The sequence below is a fragment of the Somniosus microcephalus genome, chromosome 24 (assembly GCF_052327205.1).
Source record: "Somniosus microcephalus isolate GS21.2 chromosome 24, FLI_Smic_1.0, whole genome shotgun sequence".
In the NCBI taxonomy this organism is placed as follows: Eukaryota; Metazoa; Chordata; class Chondrichthyes; order Squaliformes; family Somniosidae; genus Somniosus; species Somniosus microcephalus.
The window spans coordinates 7,954,445-7,974,982 of NC_141010.1; the positions used below are offsets into that span (position 1 = coordinate 7,954,445).

Genomic DNA, 20,538 nt, shown 5'->3' on the forward strand with positions numbered 1-20,538 from the left:
GCAGGTGAAAAAGATTTAAAAAAAAGACAGTAGGTTGGCATCACCCTGCAAGTATACTTCACATACCTCCATTTGCAATACTTGCTGTAGCCTTTCCATGATGACCAGAGTTGTTTTCTGCACTGCTGGGTAGCAGTCCTTGGCACTGTTCTTGACTATCTCCATCAGTGCCTCATATGCAGCACTCCTTAAGTTATTCTGGTGCCCATCGGGCCTAAAGAAGAGCATTTTACTTAGTGGAGCAAATCTTCATTTTCAGAATTATTAGATACAGCAAGAACAATTAAGATATCACGGGATTCGACATCCAAATCGAAGACCACTGCCAGAATAACCCAATAGTACAATAATTAAGTACTAACAATAACTCTCACGATTGCAAATTGTAAATTCAACTGTCAAACCAAGCCACTGCAAAGTACTAACGTTAAGCAGCTATATTACATTGAGAATTTGAGATGCAAAAATTTGTAGCAAATGCTCCAATGTGGTTTATGCTGTAGTAATGAAATCTAATCATGAGCAATAATATCAGTCGCAAGAAGCAAGCTACAAATCTAACTCCACAGCAGACTGCCTAGATCGCAAAGAACGAACATACATTAAGGAAGGGCACAAGGAACTTCTCCTACCGGTCAGTAGTTTCCAACAGTTTCTGCACTATCAATTCAAATGAGGACGACAAGCAATATGTTGCTGGTTCTTCCTGATCATCTGCCACATCTGCAGCTTCATAAGCAGCTTCTGCCAAACTGGAGAATGCCTGTGAAAAATGGTTAGACTACACTTAGAGATTTTAAAAGTTTATTAATTAAGACTAAAGGTCTAATTGTAACAGTTGTCAGGTTTAAGTTAATCTTGCTAGGAGAAAGCGCAATAGATCGGTAGAATGATAATTACAGGCAGAGAAAAAGATCCTCACAAGGCACCAACTCTGCAGTTGACTCAGTCATTAAAGTTTCTCGCTCTAACCCCCGATTCCACCCCCCACCTCTCTCTCTCTCGTACTGGCTTCATACTGGGATATTCCATGGGTACCAATGTTCGCGCTAATTTTTTATTGGTGCGCGGCCCATTCAAATTATCACACATGCGCTGTTTTTGCCATTTACAAGCTGGCAAGCGGCCTGTGCGGGTCCTTCAGATCGCTGTGCAGCTCCACAGCTTAACGGGAAGATTGATGGGTACGAGTAGCCCTCTGGTATCTTGCCCAAGTGACCATTCCCCATCTATAACCCTAGACAGCGAGTGCTGGCAGTCTGTATGATCACACAGGGCACCAGAGCAGATCTTGGCCTCACCCATCATCCTCCCCCTCGTATTTTTCCAGAAGAAACCTGGACTGCAAACAGCAGTAAAAACGCAGGACTTTTCAGGACTCAGACAAGGATGGAACCTGGTGTGCTCTTGACATGCATGAATCAGTATCATACCAGGTAGTGCATCACTGGGCCGTCACTGGAATTCCAATACAGTTAATGGACTTGTAGCATGGTTAGACTCATATTTTTCTGGCAGCTAACTAGGTTACGAAGATGCTTTCTTTGAAACCAAGCGTGCGCACAAGAACCAAGCCAGTTTTTCTTCGCAAATGTACACCAAAAGTTGCTGGGTCATAAAATGACAGGAATTTATTAACCTGTATTTGCAATGATACTCAATAGTTAAAATTTAAATTTGCAGCTAGACTTCATAGTTACACACCTCCAGCTGACATTGCTCCACATTAGTAAAATAGCATTAGTTCTCCAAACATAAAACCTATATTTAGTATCACCACCATAACTCCTTGCTAATGACCAGTCTTTATATAAAAATAAAAAGTATTTGAAGGTTTACAATGTAACTAATTATTTATTTTTTAGTAATTACAACTCAAAATGGACACTGGCATTAGAAGGCAACTATAGTTGAAGTAATAAAAGTGAGCTTTATATCCAACAACTTGCATTTATATAGCGCCTTAAATGTAGTAAAACGTCCCAAGGCGCTTCATAGGAGTATTATAAAACAAAACTTGACAGCCACATTGAGAAATTAGGGCAGATGACCAAAAGATTGGTCAAAGAGGTAGATCTTAAGTAGCATCTTAAAAAGGAGGAAAGAGCGGTTTAGGGAGGGAATTCCAGAGCTTCGGGTCTAGGCAGCTGAAGGCACCAATAGTGGAGCGATTAACATCAGGGATGCTTAAGAGTCCAGAATTAGAGGAGCGCAGATATCTCAGGGGGTTGTGGGGCTGGAGATTAGAGATAGGGAGGGGCAATACCATGGAGGGATTTGAAAACAAGGCTGAGAATTTTAAAATCGAGGCACTGCTTAACTGGGAGCCAATGTAGGTCAGCGAGCTCAGGGGTGATAGGTAAAGTGGACTTGGTGCGAGTTAGGATACGGGCAGCCGAGTTTTGGATGCCCTCAAGTTTACGTAGGGTAGATCATGGGAGGCCAGCCAGGAGTGCATTGGAATAGTCAAGTCTATTTTGTAGTATACCCACTATGTCTTTTTGCACACCTGATAAGTAGAGGTATCAAGCGAATGGCTTGATGTAACCGTCAAAACTTTACTCAAAAGTGTAAAACAATTGTGCCAACCAATCACTCGCTTGTGGGTTATAAAAGCTCAAACCTTATCAGTATAAATTAGCATCAAGCAGAGGTCAGTTTAAAAAAAATAATAAATAAATAAATAAATAATAAAAAAAAAATTTCCCATGTAGCTCTCTGCTCAACCAGCAACTTACCCAACAAACATTCGAAGCCACTCGAGGTTCAGCGCCAAGACCTTCAATGAGACATTGCAGTAGAGGGGTCAGGTACATGTCATTGATGGCAGCCTCAGGAAGCAACTCACAAATCCGGCCCACAGTCCAGGCCGTAGTATCCCGAACTACGACACTAGGATCTTTCATTAGCTCTATCAGCGTGGGCATTGCCTGCAATTAGAAATGAATTTATGAACAACGACAACTATCGAGGACTTTTACACACACTGGCTAACAGAGAAACTGTTCCCATTGGCAGAAGGGTCGAGAACCAGAGGACAGATTTAAGGTGATTGGCAGAAGAACCAAAGCCAACACGAGGTAAAACTTTATGCTGCGAGTGGTTAGGATCTGGAATGCACTGCCCGAGAGGGCGGTGGAGGCAGATTTAATCGTGGCTTTCAAAAGGGAATTGGATAAATAGGCTGAATAAAATTTTTTTTGCAGGGCTCCGGGGAAAGGGCAGGGGAGTGGGACTAGCTGAAGTGCTCTTGCAGAGAGCCGGCACGGGCTCGACGGGCCGAATGGCCGCCTTCTGTGCTGAAAACATTCTATGATTCTAGCCAAAAGTATTTACATGTCACAACTTTAATTCTATAGTCTGAAATTACTGAAGTCTTGCAGTAACTTATCACTGCTGTGAACATGTGTGCAATTCTATTGCCACTTTTGGAGATTACTTGAAAATTTCAGTGTAAAGAACACCTACAGTTTCAAAGCCAAATTTTACTGCCACAATAGCAAGTCATATCATAGCTCAAGGATGACTCTCCCCTCACCAAGTCAACTCTGGACAATTTCCATGCCAAAGCAGATCCTCTGACATAGAAGTCAGCAATCCATATTGCAGACAGAAAAAAACATGTTACCCACTTTAAGCCACACCCTCCAACAAATCTTATTGAAGGCGAGTCAGAAAAATTATAATTCAATCCAAAGCACCAAAATCAAACCATGTTAGTTTACTGGAGCAGAAACGGAGCAGTCCAGAAACAGCCAGCATTACAGTTGTAGCGAGACCTGGCAGCTCCCAGCCACGCAGTTGAAAATAGGAACTCGGCAGTGGTAAAATCGCAGGTTATCAACTTACATCCCACCACTATAGTGCGCACGCTCCAATAAAATCTACACGTTAGTTACCTGACAAAATGCACAATTAAATTTACTCAATCACAGTCCAATCCGGCGAGACCTTCAACACATCATTTCCCGATACATAAACATCCTGATCCAAACACCTTTGGCTGACTGATTTTCTGAGCAAAATTTACAATTGGAAGAGCACCTGTATACTCGGCTCTCTTAATATGCCTCTTAAGATCCAAATATCATCTGTATATGTATAAACACAACTGCCCGATAAAGTCAAGGTGAAGTATTTGGGGGACACTGTCTAGTAGTTTCAGCAGTACGATGACTGGAAATGTAATGGCGGTAGGATATACTTTTACCTGTATCACTAGTGGTTTTAGTTGATTGGGTTCAGGTCCTTCCAGAATAGAGCCAAATGCCATCACTGCTGCATCTCTGTACCTCCAGTCTGGATTTTTGATGTGCTCCTTGATAAATGGAAGTATGTGTGGGACGATGTCATCCTCACAGCAAGTTGCCAGCAGCATGAGACAAACACCAGCAGCTTTGCATGGGTTCCAGTCATCATCGTCATCGTTTTCATCCTAATAGTGAAAGGATGAATGATTTTAAATAAAAATAGCACACTCCAGCAATGTAATTGTCAAGAACCCATTGAACATGTACATATTCAAATCAGTAATTATACCACCTCAGTATTTTTGAGCAGTGGACATAATGGACACAAAACTCAGTGTCAACTTGCTGATTAAGTTGACGCCAATCTGAAAACAGGAAATTAGGTGGTTCAAAATAGAAACCATTATAATTACATATGCCTTGAATTGAGGCTTAAAATCTACCTAATCCTATTTATTTTGTTCTGCATTCAAGCATGATGGGAACTAGGCCACTATCTGTCAGAGGTTACTCTTTTGCAAAGGGATGTGGGGTGGTGCAAGAACTTGGAAATAAGTTTATAAGAGACCTTCTCAGATAATGAAATAATTACTTTTTCATATACGGCAGTGAACACCACACTTGCATAAATAAATCTATGATCAACTGTTTTGAGCTCGAAAGCAGTGACAATAAACATGTAGAATACATTAGAAAATCTAAAAGATTCCACATTCATTTGATTTATCACACCTAACATGCTGTAAACTCCCAGAATACAGCAACACAACCCCCCCAACCATACCCTGGAGAATTACCTGCAAAAAAGTTCCATGCTTTAGCCTGTTTGATGATTTATGTAAAAAGAAATTCCAGTTGCTTTCACTTTACAAAAAGAATGACTCCCTGCGGCTTTTCATTAGTAATTTGCATGGGGAGAAGGTGTTATACAAATAACAAGTCCTGGAAGGCTCCATGAATGGTTAGTCTTGCTGGCAATCCGAATAAAAAAATTGTATGCGCAAGTGCATGCTGGGAGCGATAGTCTGCTAGCATCAATCTCCTCACCTAACATGGACGGGTCTTGGAACTTGCGAGAACTCAAAGATCAGGTTTCCTACACAAGCACAAGGTCTTCGACAAAAAACAGTGTTACAGGCACATCAAATACAATTGTATAGCTAAGTTCAATGATTTTTTTAAAATAAGTTGTGATTTTTTAATGTCTGCTGTTACAAACCCTATTTTCAGTTAAACCTGCTCAATTTAGCAGAAACAAGATGGCAACCAAGATGCCCAACTATTGGAGCAATATGATCAACTTCTGTCTTTTACTGATATTTTTCTCACTAGTCATTCTCTATTTTCTTCAAAGATGCTTAATAGTTCCTCATTGGTAGGTTTCCTGCCACTATTCCCCCACTCTAGATTCATAGTCCCCACCACAGTTCTGATTTTTGTTATTTTATGAATTAGATCTGTGCCAATCAGCTGGTACAATTCTGAAAGTGTACCAAATAGACAAAACATGGCAAGTATACACCCGTATGTACATATCTCCCATGCGGTTCCTCATGGTAAGTTACACGATACTCTCATAAGGGAAGGAGTTATATTGTGGAATGAACATATTGTCTGCTACTAAGGTTTTAAGGTTCCCAGTCGGAAGCACCCACCAATAAATGACTTGCCCTGAATTTAAATAAAGTAAACTACGATGGTCTGAGACGCGAATTGGGTTAGGATTGATTGGGGAATGTCACTCAAAGGGTTAACGGTGGATAGGCAATGGCAAACATTCAAAGACCGCATGGATGAACTACAGAATTTGTTCATCCCAGTTTGGCATAAAAATAAAACAAAAAAGGTGACTCAACCGTGGCTAACGAGGGAAATTAGGGATAGCATAAGATCCAAGGAGAGGACATATAAATTGGCCAAAAAAAGCAGTAAACCTGAGGATTGGGAGCAGTTTAGGATTCAAAGGAGAACAAAGGGATTAATTAAGAAAGAGAAAATAGAATGAGAGTAAGCTTGCAGGGAACATAAAAACTGACTGCAAAAGCTTTTATAGATATGTGAAGAGAAAAAGATTGGTGAAGTCAAGCATAGGTCCCTTGCAGTCAGAATCAGGGGAATTTATAATGGGGAACAAAGAAATGGAAGACCAATTAAATAGATATTTTGGTTCTGTCTTCACAAAGGAGGACACAAATAACCTCCCGGAAATGTCGGGGAACATAGGGTCTGATGAAAGGCAGGAACTGAAAGAAATCAGTATTTGTAGGGAAATGGTGTTAGGGAAATTGATGGGATTGAAGGCCGATAAATCCCTAGGGCCTGATAATCTACATCCTAGGGTACTTAAGGAAGTGGCCCTAGAAATAGTAGATGCATTGCTGATCATCTTCCAACATTCGATGGAATCTGGAACAGTACCCATGGATTGGAGGGTAGCTATGTTACCCCACTATTTAAAAAAGGTGGTAGAGAGAAAAGGGGAATTACAGACCGGTAAGCCTGACATCGGTAGTGGGGAAAATGCTAGAGTCCATTATAAAAGATGCAACAGCAGAGCACTTGAAAAACAGTGACAGGATCAGACAAAGTCAACATGGATTTACAAAAGGTAAATCGTGCTTGACTAATCTACTGGAATTTTTTGAGGATGTAACTAGTAAAATAGATAAGGGAGAACCAGTGGATGTGGTGTATTCAGACTTTCTGAAGGCTTTCGATAAGGTCCCACATAAAAGAGATTAGCATGTAAAGTTAAGGCACATTGGATTGGGGGCATGGTATTGACTTGGATAGAGAACTGGTTGGCAGATAGAAAGCAAAGAGTTGGAATAAACGGGTCTTTTTCCGAGTGGCAGGCAGTGACTAGTGGGGTACCGCAGGGATCGGTCCTTGGACCCCAGCTATTCACAATATATATTAATGATCTAGACAAGGGAACTAGATGTAATATCTCCAAATTTGCAGACGACACAAAGCTGGGTGGGTGTGTGTGCTGTGAGGAGGATGCTGAGAAACTACAGGATGATTTGGACAGGTTGGGTGATTGCATCTGCCCAATGTAACGTGGATAAATGTGAGGTTATCCACTTTGGTGTCAAAAACAGGAAGGCAGATTATCATCTGAATGGCAATAGATTGGGAGAAGGAGAAGTGCAACGAGACCTGGGTGTCCTTGTGCATCAGTCGCTGAAGGTAAGCATGCAGGTGCAGTAGGCGGCAAATGGTATGTTGGCCTTCATAGCGAGAGGGTTTGAGTACAGGAACAAGGATGTCTTGCTGCAGTTGTACAGGGCCTTGGTGAGACCACACCTTGAGTATTGTGTGCAGTTTTGGTCACCTTATCTGAGGAAGGATATTCTTGCCATGGAAGGAGTTCAGCGAAGATTCACCAGGCTGATACCTGGGATGGCAGGAATGACGTATGATGAGAGATTGGGTCGATTGGGCTTGTACTCGCTGGAGTTTAGAAGAATGAGGGGATCTCATTGAAACTTATAAAATTCTGGCAGGACTGGACAGACTAGATGCAGGGAGGATGTTCCCGATGGTCAGGGAGTCCAGAACCAGGGGTCACAGTCTAAGGATAAGGGGTAGGCCTTTTAGGACAGAGATGAGGAGGAATTTCTTCACCCAGAGAGTGGTGAACCTGTGGAATTCTCTACCACAGAAGGCAGTAGAGGCCAATTCATTAAATATATTCAAGAAGGAGTTGGATATATTTCTTAATGCTAAAGAGATCAAGGGGTATGGGGAGAAAGCAGGGACCGGGTACTGAACTTGGATGATCAGCCATGATCGCATTGAATGGCAGAGCAGGCTAGAGGGACCGAATGGCCTACTCCTGCTCCTATCTTCTATGTTTCTCCCCTTTTATTTTTTAAATAAAAGATTGTTTTACAACTGTAATGTGCAAACTGCATCAAGAAGGGGCAGACAGCATTGTGAGACAGGACCAATTAGCTCCAAGACAAGTGGTGCTCTGAAGAACATGCTAGAGCCAGAACTGGGAGGTCTTGAAGCAAGTGTTCAATAAAGCCACCTAGTTTGAAGACAAGAAAACCGTGTGTTTATTTAGCGCCAGTCATGACCTCAGGATGTCCCGAAGCACTTTACAGCCAATGAAAGGCAATTAGATCAGAGGCAAGGGAAACAAATAGGCAAGTTTAATTGTGTCAGCAAGCATTACACTTGGAGGAAATGTGTTATAAACAAGACTCGTATTATATTAGATACGGTGGGAAGAGAGGGGGCAGAAAAGGAACAAATAAGGGCAGTTATTTGACACAGGAGCAAAACTGTCTAAGTGACCTTAGTAATGACAAAACAAAGCAGCTAGGATTGTGATTACAGCCTGGGCAGCAATTAAACCCTGACCTCACCTAACATTTAGGCAACAGGAATTAAACTATGGCCTTAAAAGGAACATAGCTTCAACTTAGAATATATTCTGTATTACATGGCCCATAAAACTGCACATTATCCCACTTACCATGAACACAGTTCAACTGTTGTATGAAATATATACAAATTTATTATGAAAAAATAGCAGAGGACATGCTTGTCACACACTTAGATGCAAAACTTAAAAAAAGAAAACGCAGAGCATTTTCAAGCCAAGAGAAAATCTGCTAGCATTACAAAATAGCTTTTAACAGACTTCAAGAATCACTAAAAAAAAAAGGCGAGCCTCACCTCTAATTGACCATGGGATCATCTAAGAGGTGATCATAAGAATGTATAGCGATTACAGTCCTCAGCTTTAAAGGGACACTAACATACAACGCTGCACTTCAGAAGCAGAATGTTATGCACCATGTAGTGTTCCACAGCTCCGTTAGTATTGTTTACTGATCATATGAAAGCAATTCCAAGCATGCCACAAATAGCAATTAAATCAAAAGTTACAGGAAGAACTTAGCTGCAAGATATTTTGCTCGTTTATCGCACCATCAAATTCTAATTCAAATGAAAATAGCACAATTGCAAACATGAATCAAAAGGCATCACATAAATCCATCTAATGCACTGAAATGTCACAGTTACCTGTTTGGTCAGTGTCTGGGTAAGAATGGGTACCAAGTACTGCAGTGCCCCCTTGGCATAGAATTTACTTGTGTGCTCAGGAGGTCTTCCCTGTTCTGCTGCCTGTATAAAGATGAAGTAAAATTAATGTAAACTGCTTATAAAAAAAAAGATTCCTAAGAGTTAACAACCACTCCTTTAAGTAGTGCAGTACTGAACCTGAACTAGCTTCAAATACTCATTGAAAGCTTGGCGAATCAAGTCTCCGCTTTGTTTTAATATATCCATCAACTGAACAGTTTCAGCGTGGTGCATGGTTTATCATCATAGACTAACAGCCAGCTTCGTGTGTCATATATGCAGCACCATCTGTTTGAACTTGCAGGAAAAAGTGGTTCTCATATTGACTTCAGTGGCGATTAAATATCTGAAACTACAACCACATCTCTTTCACCTTAACACGGCAAAACAATGTCATTATAATCATTATCTTGGAAAAAAAAGCTTACTCCCGAGGGGGCAGATGGGGCCTTGGCTTAACATCTCTTCTAAAGGAAGATTTTCTAGCATTTTGAGATCATTTCATGCCTATATTTGTGCAGAGTTATTAATCTAGGGCCATCATACACAGGGAAGACTTTTTTTTTTAAATAAGAGGGCAGAAACAGGCTAAGAATTAAGTTGAATATATCCAGTGGTTTTAAATAGAAAATTTATTTAAGGTTTTGCAGTACACTGTTTAAACATACCTCTGAAGCTTCTATAGCAAGATCCATTTCCTCATCGCAGACATTGGACCAGAATTCAATTCCTTGTAGGGCTACCTCATCAATATCACTCTTCATAGCTTCAATGGTAATCTTGAGGGTTTTTAAAAAATATAAAAGAGTGTTGAACATTCATACACAATAAATACAATTATTTGCTCATGGATCGATTGCTGGCAATACTATTAATATACAACGGCCTTTCTGAGAGCAGGCCCAAATTAAAGTAACATTGAAGCGAACTATCACAAAGTTTACTAATCCACTGCTGAAAGTCACGGAGACATAAAATGCAAGTGGCCACCCCATGTCTATGAATATTCCAATGAGATTATTTAGTTATAAACCCACATCACCAAATTTACAATTTTTTGGTGTGGAATACATGGCCCAACCTACCTGAATACAGCAATGTCAAATGAAAACTTGAGCTTTTAAATAGTCAGTTTAGACTAAAATGGTGCCAGCTCCAATACTTAAATTATAGAACACATCACAAGATTTACTCTATGCACTAACTCATACTGCAGCTTTACAATATTAAGTCTGGATCAAATCAGAGTAACCTTCTGACAGCAACGGCATAACTTAAATACAATATAAAAGCCGTCAGCTTTTTAGTCGGCATCTCATCATATATTTGGAAAGGACATGATAATTCTCAGCTTCATGGCACTATACGAATCAGCTTGCAGTTAGCATGGTGCATCATCTCATTACGCTTGAAACTAGCAACAGAATAAGCAATTTATTTTATCTAAATTAATTTTTTGGGTAGCATGTCGAGAAATTAATTCAACATGACATTGTGCTTCTTCATTTCTATAGCAGTAGTGTGAGGTACTGCAGCATGGCAGCCTTTGTTTTCTAAAGAAATAACTTGTATTTATATGCTGCCTTTCACATCCTTAGGATATCCCAAAGCACTTCACAGCCAATTCTGAAGTACAGGTACTGTTGTAACGTAGGCGACAGCAGCAGTCAATTTTCACACACCAACATTCCACAAACAGCAATGAGATAAATGACCAGAAATTCTGTTTTTAAGCAGAGTTGGCCAGGTCACTGGAAGAACTCCCCCACGCTTACTCCAGTAGTGCCATGGCATACATTATGTCCATCTGAGTAGGCAGAGAGGTTCTCAGTTCAGCATTTCATCCAAAAGACAGTACTTCTAACAATGCAGCACTTTCTCAGTACTGTACTGATGTGTCAGCCTAGGCTGCGTGCTCAGGTCTCGGGAATGGGGCTTGTATACACAACCTTCTGACTCCGACTAGTGTGCTACCATCGGGCTAACAGCTATGTTGCTGCAAGCCGGTTTTAACTGCATAGAAAATGCCTACCTAGGACAAAGTTATGACAAATTCCAGAGACTCTAATCTGCTGATTGGGAGGTTAAGGATTCACATTTTGCTACTAAACCTTATTTCCCCTAAACAGGGCAAAAAACTAGATCTCAAATATAAATTATACTTACAGCGAAAAGAGCAGGACCCATGTACGTCTCCATGTACTGGTAATAAAGGGACATGATCTTCACCAAGTTTTGCAAGGCAGCAACTCGTACCTGTTAAATTGAAACAACTGTTTAATTCAAAAAAGTCCGTTCCATCAATAAAATTACGATATTGGAAGGTTTTACATTTTAGGGAATTTAATGGAAGACTACTTACCCTTGTATCAGGACACTGGGTTGCTTCACAGACTACTTGCATAATAAAGTGCCTCTCAGACTGCAAAGAAATAAAACAAACATGTCTGCAAAGATGCATCAAAATGTTAACCTCGCCAGTCTTCATAGTAGATAAATGTATAGCAATGCTTGTGCAGCCAATCAGGTAGAGATATTCTGTTATAGTAGATATCAAGGGGCAAATGGCATTCTACTGAATTTCCACAAAATCATAAACATTGAAAGCCAAGCTGGTGTCTCAATCCTCTTTTGCTCTTGTATTTCATGTTTTCAAATGACCAAAATCAGACATTGAGTGTAGAATTCACTGACTTCATTACCATCACGGATTGAAACAAATTCAACAATCAGTGGTGAAGGAATTCTACAAAACAGGTCTGCTCTTTTTAGTCAGCAGAAAACTTCAGTTAAAAAGCATGGTCAGCAAGTCTCAGATTTATTTCATTGTGTTTCATCAGGTGGAATGCAGCGTGGTGCATGGTTTCTCATCACAGACTTGAGACCAGATACCTAAAATACCAAGTTTAAGTAGGAAGGGACTATTTGGGGAAAAAAAACACATTGATGCAGCTATATTCCCAGATATCGATTCCTGGGATTTTACTTGATTGACTCGGTTTGATGCTATCCGTCATTTCACATCCAGATGGAGGCCCATCAAACCTGCATTTTTAAAAATTAATTTATGGGGTCAGAGCGTCGTTGGCAAGGCCAGCATTTGTTGCCCTTGAGAAGGTGGTGGTGAGCCGCCTTCTTGAACCACTGCAGTCCGTGAACGAGTGCAGAACGCAGCTGAAAAACTGGTATCACCACAGGAAAGATGGCCTCTTACCTCTTTGTCAAAGTTAGCTTTGGTGAATTCCAAGGAGTTGAGCAGTGCATTTGTCGCAGCTAACTTCACATTGTTGCTGGGCTCCTCCTTCCGCATTCCTTGAATAATCGCAGTAAGAATTTCATTCGATTTGTCCTGTAGTTGCTCAGGGTCCTGAAAAAGCAAAAAAGTTGCTCAACTTTTAAGTTTTCCCCTTCATTTTCTGGCTCATGTTATAAGTATTCTTTAAAGATTATGTAATGCGCTAACCTGCCAAGTTCCATGGGCAGACTCACTAGGATTACTGAATTAATTGGTTATCCGAATATATTCCTACATTTTAACTAGTTTTCACAAAGTAGACTGGTCAGTTTAAAACTGCACAAGATTATTTTATTACAAAACAAGAGCCCACTTTCAAGTCTGCGTTAGTGCCATTTTAAAATGCAACAACTTGAAAGCTATGGAATACAGTGCAGTGACTAACTTCAATTTTCAAACTAATATTGCAGGAGTATACACAAGGGTACCACTACAAAGCATTAGATACTTTTCTCAGAGCCTCTGATAATTCAAAAAACTCATCTCAAATTAATAGTGACTCCATGATGACTTATTTCATCTTCCATAGAGGTCTGCCATTTTAGATTGCACCTCGAGCTTCTCTCAAGTTTTATTATGGGGAGGTCCTGTGCACAGACTTAGGGTCATTTGCAGGGAATTCAGAAGTTCCGACTGGTCCAAAATTGCCACCTTACTTCAGCTCAAGGTGCAAATAGGCACCCAAAACACTAAGCTTCCAGCAGAGCAGAATTGAACAAGTCAAAATACTGGAGTTTCTACCCAAGTGCTGCCTCCTCCCTTTGCTAACAGATAAATGCACACCCAGTTAGTGCAAGGTTAATACCCCTGTATAAACAATAACTTACCATTGCTAAGCATGCAAGATACTATGTAACTTATGAAAAAACCAGCCAATCTGTCTCAGCTGTAATCATACACATCAGTTAATCAGTGTGGTGCATGATTTCTCATCATTGCAGATATGACCATTTTTATATTACTTAACACGAAACTCTAATGCTGGTAATAAGACCTCAATATTCAAAAATAGATTGAAAATCTAGTTCAATGTTTGGTATCCAACTTAAACCCGAGGCCCCATTAATTTTGCAGAGTTGACTGTGATGGCAAGTGTACTACAGACAATGCCTTTGGAAGCACCTCAGACTGATGAGAGCTAATTGTAATGAAGATTAAGAGCATCCTTCAGCTGCATATAGGCTGCATCCACCATGGCACGAAGCCCTACCAGCCAACTGCTGGCCTTTATAAACCCTCCAACACTGGGGAATACCCCAGCCAGACTGGCAAATTCAAATGCAATCTTGCACTGTCATGTTGAATATTGTTGCTGAATTCACCCTGCCTTAGCATAACAGAAACTAGTTTATACTTGGAAAACCACTTCCACTGGAAGGGCTTATAAATATAATTACTGCTGAAGTAAAAGTGGCCAGCATCAGTTCTTCAGTGTGATCTCATATATACATCAATGCCAAAGGGCGACAGTGGGTTAAAACTCAGGTGCGCTCCATTGGCTGTGCCATTTCTTTTCAGATCAATACACATTATGCAGCTCACATCAGAAACATTCTCAGTGACATGCTCCATACAAAATGAAAATTAATACTCAATGGTTACTGCTACTGCAACATAAACAGAGAAGTAGTACCAGTACCATATTTTCTAAAGCATAATTTTAAATAAAATACTCACTATATCCTGGCATATATAACCTATAGCTTCCAAAGTAGCCTCTTTCATATGTTCGGTGCTGTTAGGGTTCGTTACGTTTGCAACCAGATGAGGAATGAGTTCAGGCCATTGAACAACAGGAATCTCCGCACATGCGATTCCTGCAACACACTGAGATGCAGAGCTGGGCCTGTAGGTCTCTGTTCCCAGAGTTTGCAAGACCTGTGAGAGCAGTAAAAAAAAATTTAAAACAAAGTTTAGTTCTTCAAAGATGAGTAACTAGTATTTGCAACAATTCAGCAGGTTCTAGAGTTCAATTAAATTCCATTGCAGAAATATGTCATAAGCTAAAAGATAGAGAATAGGACTGTAGTCACATACCCCCACACTTTAATTAGGTTAGGGAGGCACTAGTGGAAACTATTAACTTGTTAAGCTTAGAACTAGGTGGTCACTAGAGAGAAATTTAAAGAAGATGGGGAAAAAGATAGAAAAATACTTAGGCCAGTAAAGAAAGCAAAACCACTGACTAAAGAAAGCTTTGAAATATAGTACACGCACCACTAACCAAATAGCTGGTATTTTAAATACAACCATGTATTTTACAGCTTGCATGAGTGATTCCCACGAGCCCACAAAACATATACACTATGTAGGTCAGATCCTGCACTTGGGAACTGCACAATACCATCTTGATGTGACACAATACAGCCATTGCATATATTAATATATGCATTTTGAACCACTATTCTACTAGCATTCATAGTTTTATACAGTTCAGTGTCCTACAGCACAGGGACCATAAACAAACCAAAATAGTGGAGAATATTTGCTTTGGTTCCTAGTGTGGTACTCGAAACTCTCAAGTAAAAATTCACAATAGTACAGATGCTGTATATCAAACAGAAACAAAGAATAAAATAATTGGAAACACAGCAAGTCAGCATCTGTGGCGAGAACAGACAAATTTACGTTTCAGTTGCAGACCCTCAGTCAGAAGACGTGAAGACCTCATTTGGATTATTTTTTTTAAAAAGTTCAAGAAACACAAGGGGAAACTTTGTGCATTAAGTTGCAAGCAAATAGATGTGATCCCCAGTGGTTTGGGATCCATGCATTCTGTTGGAATTTGTTTGATTGATGCTAATGAGCCAGTGCATGAGTAAAATGTAAATTTTCCTACGGGCTGCTGGTAAAAGATGGCATTAAACAGACATGTTCTGAAGTACGAAAGCACAGATTTGTATAATGGACGTTCTATTACAGCAATCATGTTTGAAAAGTGCTTATATGGAAAGCTGACTGGAAGGATTTATTTATCTTACACTATCAGTATGTTAACACTGCCAGCTCCAAAGGCCATAATATATTACATGAACATATCCAAATGCTCTTAACTATATATTAACAAAAAATTTCTTCCACAACATTAAAACTTGGAACTTGAAAGCTAAATGACCAAAAAGGGAGTTTGGTCTAATTAAATCACAAGGCAATTGCAAACATGAATACACATGCTGCACAATTGTGTGTCCAGATCTGCAGTAACACTTTCCTTTTTCCAAAAAAACCACGTTCCACCAAATCTGTATTATAAGCAACACTATCTGTATGAACATTAATCCATACAAAATATACATGGTGCAAATATCCTGAATACCTACTCAAAATTAGATAATCATTTAATCACGTCAGATAAGGCAATTAAGTTACTGGTTGTAAAACTAAAGTTGCAGGCAATTTTTGATGTACAATTATTAATAATCTTTTGCAAATAAACTTCAGTTTGACTAGTTTTTTTTGTGCCTGAATTGCCAGATCAATGCATTACATACCAGTCTACCAGAACCTGGAGACTGCCCAAACAGATTTTACAGCAGGAATTTTTCCTTAAACGTTTCTGAATAAATAAATCTGCACTAGATTCATATCAGGGATGCAGGACAACACATTCTACCACGTCACTCAGTGCATGGTATAGTGAAGAAGTGCAAGACATTAATATCAACTGAAATGGAAAAATTCTCTCCTAAATTATTTGCATGCAAGCATCTTAAAATCTAGAAAACTAAGAACAGTTCTTGAACAATTGGTCATGCACACACAAAACTGCAGACCCACATGGACATGGGGAGGTTCCAAATTTCTCCATCCGCTGTAAAATTGCAGATTTTACCCAGACTTGAACAAAACTGTTATTGAAAAGAAGAACACTATTTACCTCACATTAAAAACAAGTCCGAGAATGTGAAGGGTTTTTGTGTTTCATTTTCTCTACCAATTAGATTTTTATTTTGGAAAGTCTAAAATTATGTTTAGAATAGCACCCAGCCTCCCTGCCCCTCAAGAAATATTAAACAAATTTCCTCAATACTAAATTTATCTTAAAAAGTTATCATAGCCTCCATAACTTACAAAGGTTTTAATTTCTCGACGAGCATTGCTGTCAATTGCCAGCCACCTCTGCTGATATTGTGTCTTGACATCAAGGTCCTTGGATGTCAACGAGTTCTTGATTTGTAGACCAGCTGCAATTCGAGCAACCTGACTGTTTCCTGGGTTTGCTAGTACTTTTGAGAGTTCCACCAAGAAGGTAGGCTAGATTGAGAGAGAGAAATGGGGAAAAAAGTTACTTCAGTAGTCACAATTCCCATTATTACTAATAGTGTATTTCTGGTTTAAAGTTCAAAACTCATTTGAGCAAGAGCCCGGGATGTTTTTGGCTTTAAGACATTCTGTACTACGTAACTGATACAATAGAAACGGTGGTTAAAAAGAATTGAAACTTAATCAAAATAAGCAGTTCCAATATTTTTGCATACAGCGAAAGCCATCTAGCAGCTATCCGTGAGACTAGAGAGATGCCTTTAAAACCAAGTAGTTAGGGTATTTGGGTGACAGAATATTAGAGCACTAATGCTCAGTGTCAGACAGTAGGAACAGATCCAGATCCACAGAACTCAGACCAAGAACTGAGCAGAGGCTGTAGTCACTTCTTTTGGAGAGAAGTCATGCCTGGGTGGTCTCTGGCACCTTGCCATAGGTGGGCACTGATAGAAGGCCCTGCGTCTAACACCTCAGCTGCAAAGGGTGCAAACTAGAAGTGGGAAGGGGATAGGTTACAGAAAAAAAGACACAGATTGTCCCCATATTTTTTTTTTTTTTTTTAAATAAAAAAAGAGTTCACATGCCACTAAAAAAAAAACCTTCAATACTGCACTGGAGAGTCAGCCTACATTAAGTGCTCATGTTGTAGAGTGCAGCTTGAATCCACAACCTTCTGACTCAGGCAAGAGCATTTACAACTGAGCGAACATTACACTAGTGACAGTAAGTACAGCAGCTATTATCCAATTGTAAAAGAAACTTGTTCCATTTGGAGTCATATCCCAGCATCACCAGTCATTTGGAACTCTTCACAAAGTGGGATGGCATGTAGTGGCAAGGGGACACAAGTGAAAAATTGGGAAGTTAATAAAGTTATTGCACAATCCATCAAGGAAGGGCATTAAAGTATAGACAGTATAAACAGGCTCAAGAGACAATTGGATGTATTTCTGGAGAAGCAAAGCAATTGAAGGATACAGAAAGGGGAGTAAAAGTGGCATTTATCTGAACATCGCTGTTCAAGCACAAGGCTGGACAGCATGTGCTGTCCGATAAAAGGAGTCATCTGTCCTCAACTGCCACCAACAGGAGTACTTACCAGCAGGAGTCAGTGAAGAGCTATCAGGAGTGGGAACAACTGCTGGTTTCAATTTCTCCAAGGACACTGGGGCCCATGGTCACAGCCCAAATGTCCCAACTCAGTACAGACTAGTGAACATTCTGGTTTGTATGGTGCAGTTCCACACTATGCGTTTACCCAATGACACGCTGATCAGATTTGCTGCACTGTTGACCTCCTCCCAGCATTTTCAGTTTACAGAAAAGTGTTCTGCACTGCAATTAAAAATAAAACTGCAACAGCAACATTACATTGTCTTCTTTTATCACCAGCAAGCTATTCTCTTACAATATTGAGCGTACACCCACAGGCAGATGTCTTAAGCAATGTGTTAGGAGAGAAGCAAAGTCAACGATCATGCTGGAATGGTATTAACGGCTCATGCCAGGTGCTAAACCCAAATATCCTGCATTCTGTTGATTAGCACTATAAACTAGATGATTGATCACCATTAACTACAGAGCAAGTTATGGGTCTTGGATGCTTCATTCAGTAGGGAAGAACAGTCTAGGACATTCATGCACACCTCAAAAACAGGGTATTGGGAGCCCAGTGGTTATGGCACTGGACTAGTAACCCAGACAGAGTTCAAATCCCACCACGGCAAACAGAAATCAACGTTAATTTGTACTTTAGTATCAGAAATGGCCACGAAAGCTTCTGGACTGTTGTAAAACTCAACTTGTTCACAAATGTCCTTCAGTAGAACCTGCCACCCATTTTAAAGGTGGTGCAGGAACAGAGTCCTGGGGGTGTATGTACACAATTCTTTGAAGGTGGCAGGACAAGTTGAGAAGGCTGTTAAAAAAGCATACGGGATCCTTGGCTTTATTAATAGAAGTTACGCTAAACCTACATAAAACACTTGTCCAGCCTCAGTTGGAGTATTGTGTTTAATTCTGGGCACCACACTTTAGGAAGGATGTCAAGGAAGTGTGCGCAGGGGAGATTTACTAGAATGGTACCAGGGATGAGGGACTTCAGTTATGTGGAGAGACTAGAGAAGCTGGGATGGTTCTCCTTAGAGCAGAGAATGTTGAGGAAATTTGATAAGAGGTGTTCAAAATGAGTAGATTAGGCCTATATTCCTAGAGTTTAGAAGAATGAGGTGATCTCATTAAAGTATAAAATTCAAATACTTGAAAGGAAAAAACACTTAGTGCTATGGGGAAAGAGCAGGATTAATTGGATCGCTCTACCAAAGAGCTGGCACAGACACAATGGGCCAAATGGCCTCCTTCTGTGCTGTATCATTCTATAATTATTAACTGGTCTGGTCTACTTGATTTGACTTAATAGCCTCAGAGCAACTAGGGATAAGCAATAAATGCAAGCGTCATCTACACCAAGAAAAAAAAAAAATCTAAAAAACAGGCTTGGTAGAGGACATGGGGCACGCTGCCAGTGAATGCAGTATGGAAGCATGAAAGCACAATGGAGATGAATTTCTGTGGGAGTTCTTCCGCTCACCTACCATACTTTCAGCAGACGAGCTGCAAAAATGCCATTAATGTTTAAACTGTTTTCCTGGCATTTCCATGGCTCTTCCACCAAGTACAGGAAACTTTTTTTATCCGGCACTGATCAAAAAGTCCGGATTACAGAGAGGTATACTTACCAAGGTACAAGAGCCCCGTACACTGCCATAGGTGCAGGAGCCCCGGTTACATGGCACTTATGCAGGAGCCCTGGTTACACGGCCACAGATCCAGGAGTCCCTGTTGCACGGCCACAGGTGCAGGAACCCCGGTTACACAGCCACTAATATATAATAAAACTTACCTGAACCTACTCCTGAATTTTGCCGGTTGAAAGAGATTTCCTGATATTTAGGTGCCGGTTAAAAGGGAGTTTCCTGTAGTTGGGGAGTTCTACAGAGACACTGCATTCCCAGGCTGCCTCGAGCAGTTTAAACACACTCAATAACAAGAGGCTGCAAAGATACCTGGCTGTAAATGTGCTCCCTTGAATCAGAAATCAGGGGCAATCTGAAGTCTCGTATTGTCCATATCATCAATGGCAACTGGTTCTAATTGAGCGTCGCCATTCAATGCAACCACTAATTGATGAAAACCTGGGACAGCCAAGTGGCACTGCAGAGGATTCACATCTGACTCAGCACACATTCAGATCTCAGCAACCTAGCCAAGGGGGAGGGAAACAAAAGACAGGACACCCATGAGTGACTAGTTAGAGATTAGAATATCATGAGCTTCCTGGTCAGGGTATAGTGTATGGTGAGGGGTGGGAGACCTAGATCATGGGGAGAAATGTTTTAATGGTGATCTCCAAGTACCAGAGAACTATAGATAAAGCCATTTAAAAGGCATTCTTGCCATTTATGTTCAAAATGGCACATAACTTTTTTTGCTCAAAAATGCGCTAAGTTAATTTGATTGCTCTGCTACCCTTAATATTGCATTGGACAGCAGAAAATAAACACCTATCCTATTTGGCTGCAAGATATGTTACAAAAATCCAGCTAATCAAAATTTCACAACGATTTG

General features: G+C 40.3%; 1 protein-coding gene across 2 annotated transcripts in view; it reads right to left on the reverse strand.

Annotated features, from left to right (window-relative positions):
• kpnb1 (karyopherin (importin) beta 1) overlaps positions 1 to 20,538 on the reverse strand; it is a 42,923-nt gene that overhangs the window by 13,640 nt on the left and 8,745 nt on the right. Inside the window, exons 1-12 of one of the 2 annotated variants that reach the window (XM_085966183.1) lie at positions 19,977 to 20,109; positions 16,720 to 16,902; positions 14,326 to 14,526; positions 12,568 to 12,720; positions 11,716 to 11,775; positions 11,520 to 11,609; positions 10,022 to 10,132; positions 9,294 to 9,395; positions 4,211 to 4,435; positions 2,739 to 2,930; positions 633 to 763; positions 67 to 214 (exon numbers count right to left, since the gene is read on the reverse strand). In XM_085966183.1, the coding sequence (XP_085822309.1) occupies positions 67 to 214; positions 633 to 763; positions 2,739 to 2,930; positions 4,211 to 4,435; positions 9,294 to 9,395; positions 10,022 to 10,132; positions 11,520 to 11,609; positions 11,716 to 11,775; positions 12,568 to 12,720; positions 14,326 to 14,526; positions 16,720 to 16,902; positions 19,977 to 20,045 (1,665 nt within the window). In that variant the 5' untranslated portion in view covers positions 20,046 to 20,109. Of the gene's footprint in view, positions 1 to 66; positions 215 to 632; positions 764 to 2,738; positions 2,931 to 4,210; positions 4,436 to 9,293; positions 9,396 to 10,021; positions 10,133 to 11,519; positions 11,610 to 11,715; positions 11,776 to 12,567; positions 12,721 to 14,325; positions 14,527 to 16,719; positions 16,903 to 19,976; positions 20,110 to 20,538 lie in introns of those variants that run through there. The other variant, XM_085966182.1, reaches the window with a different exon arrangement.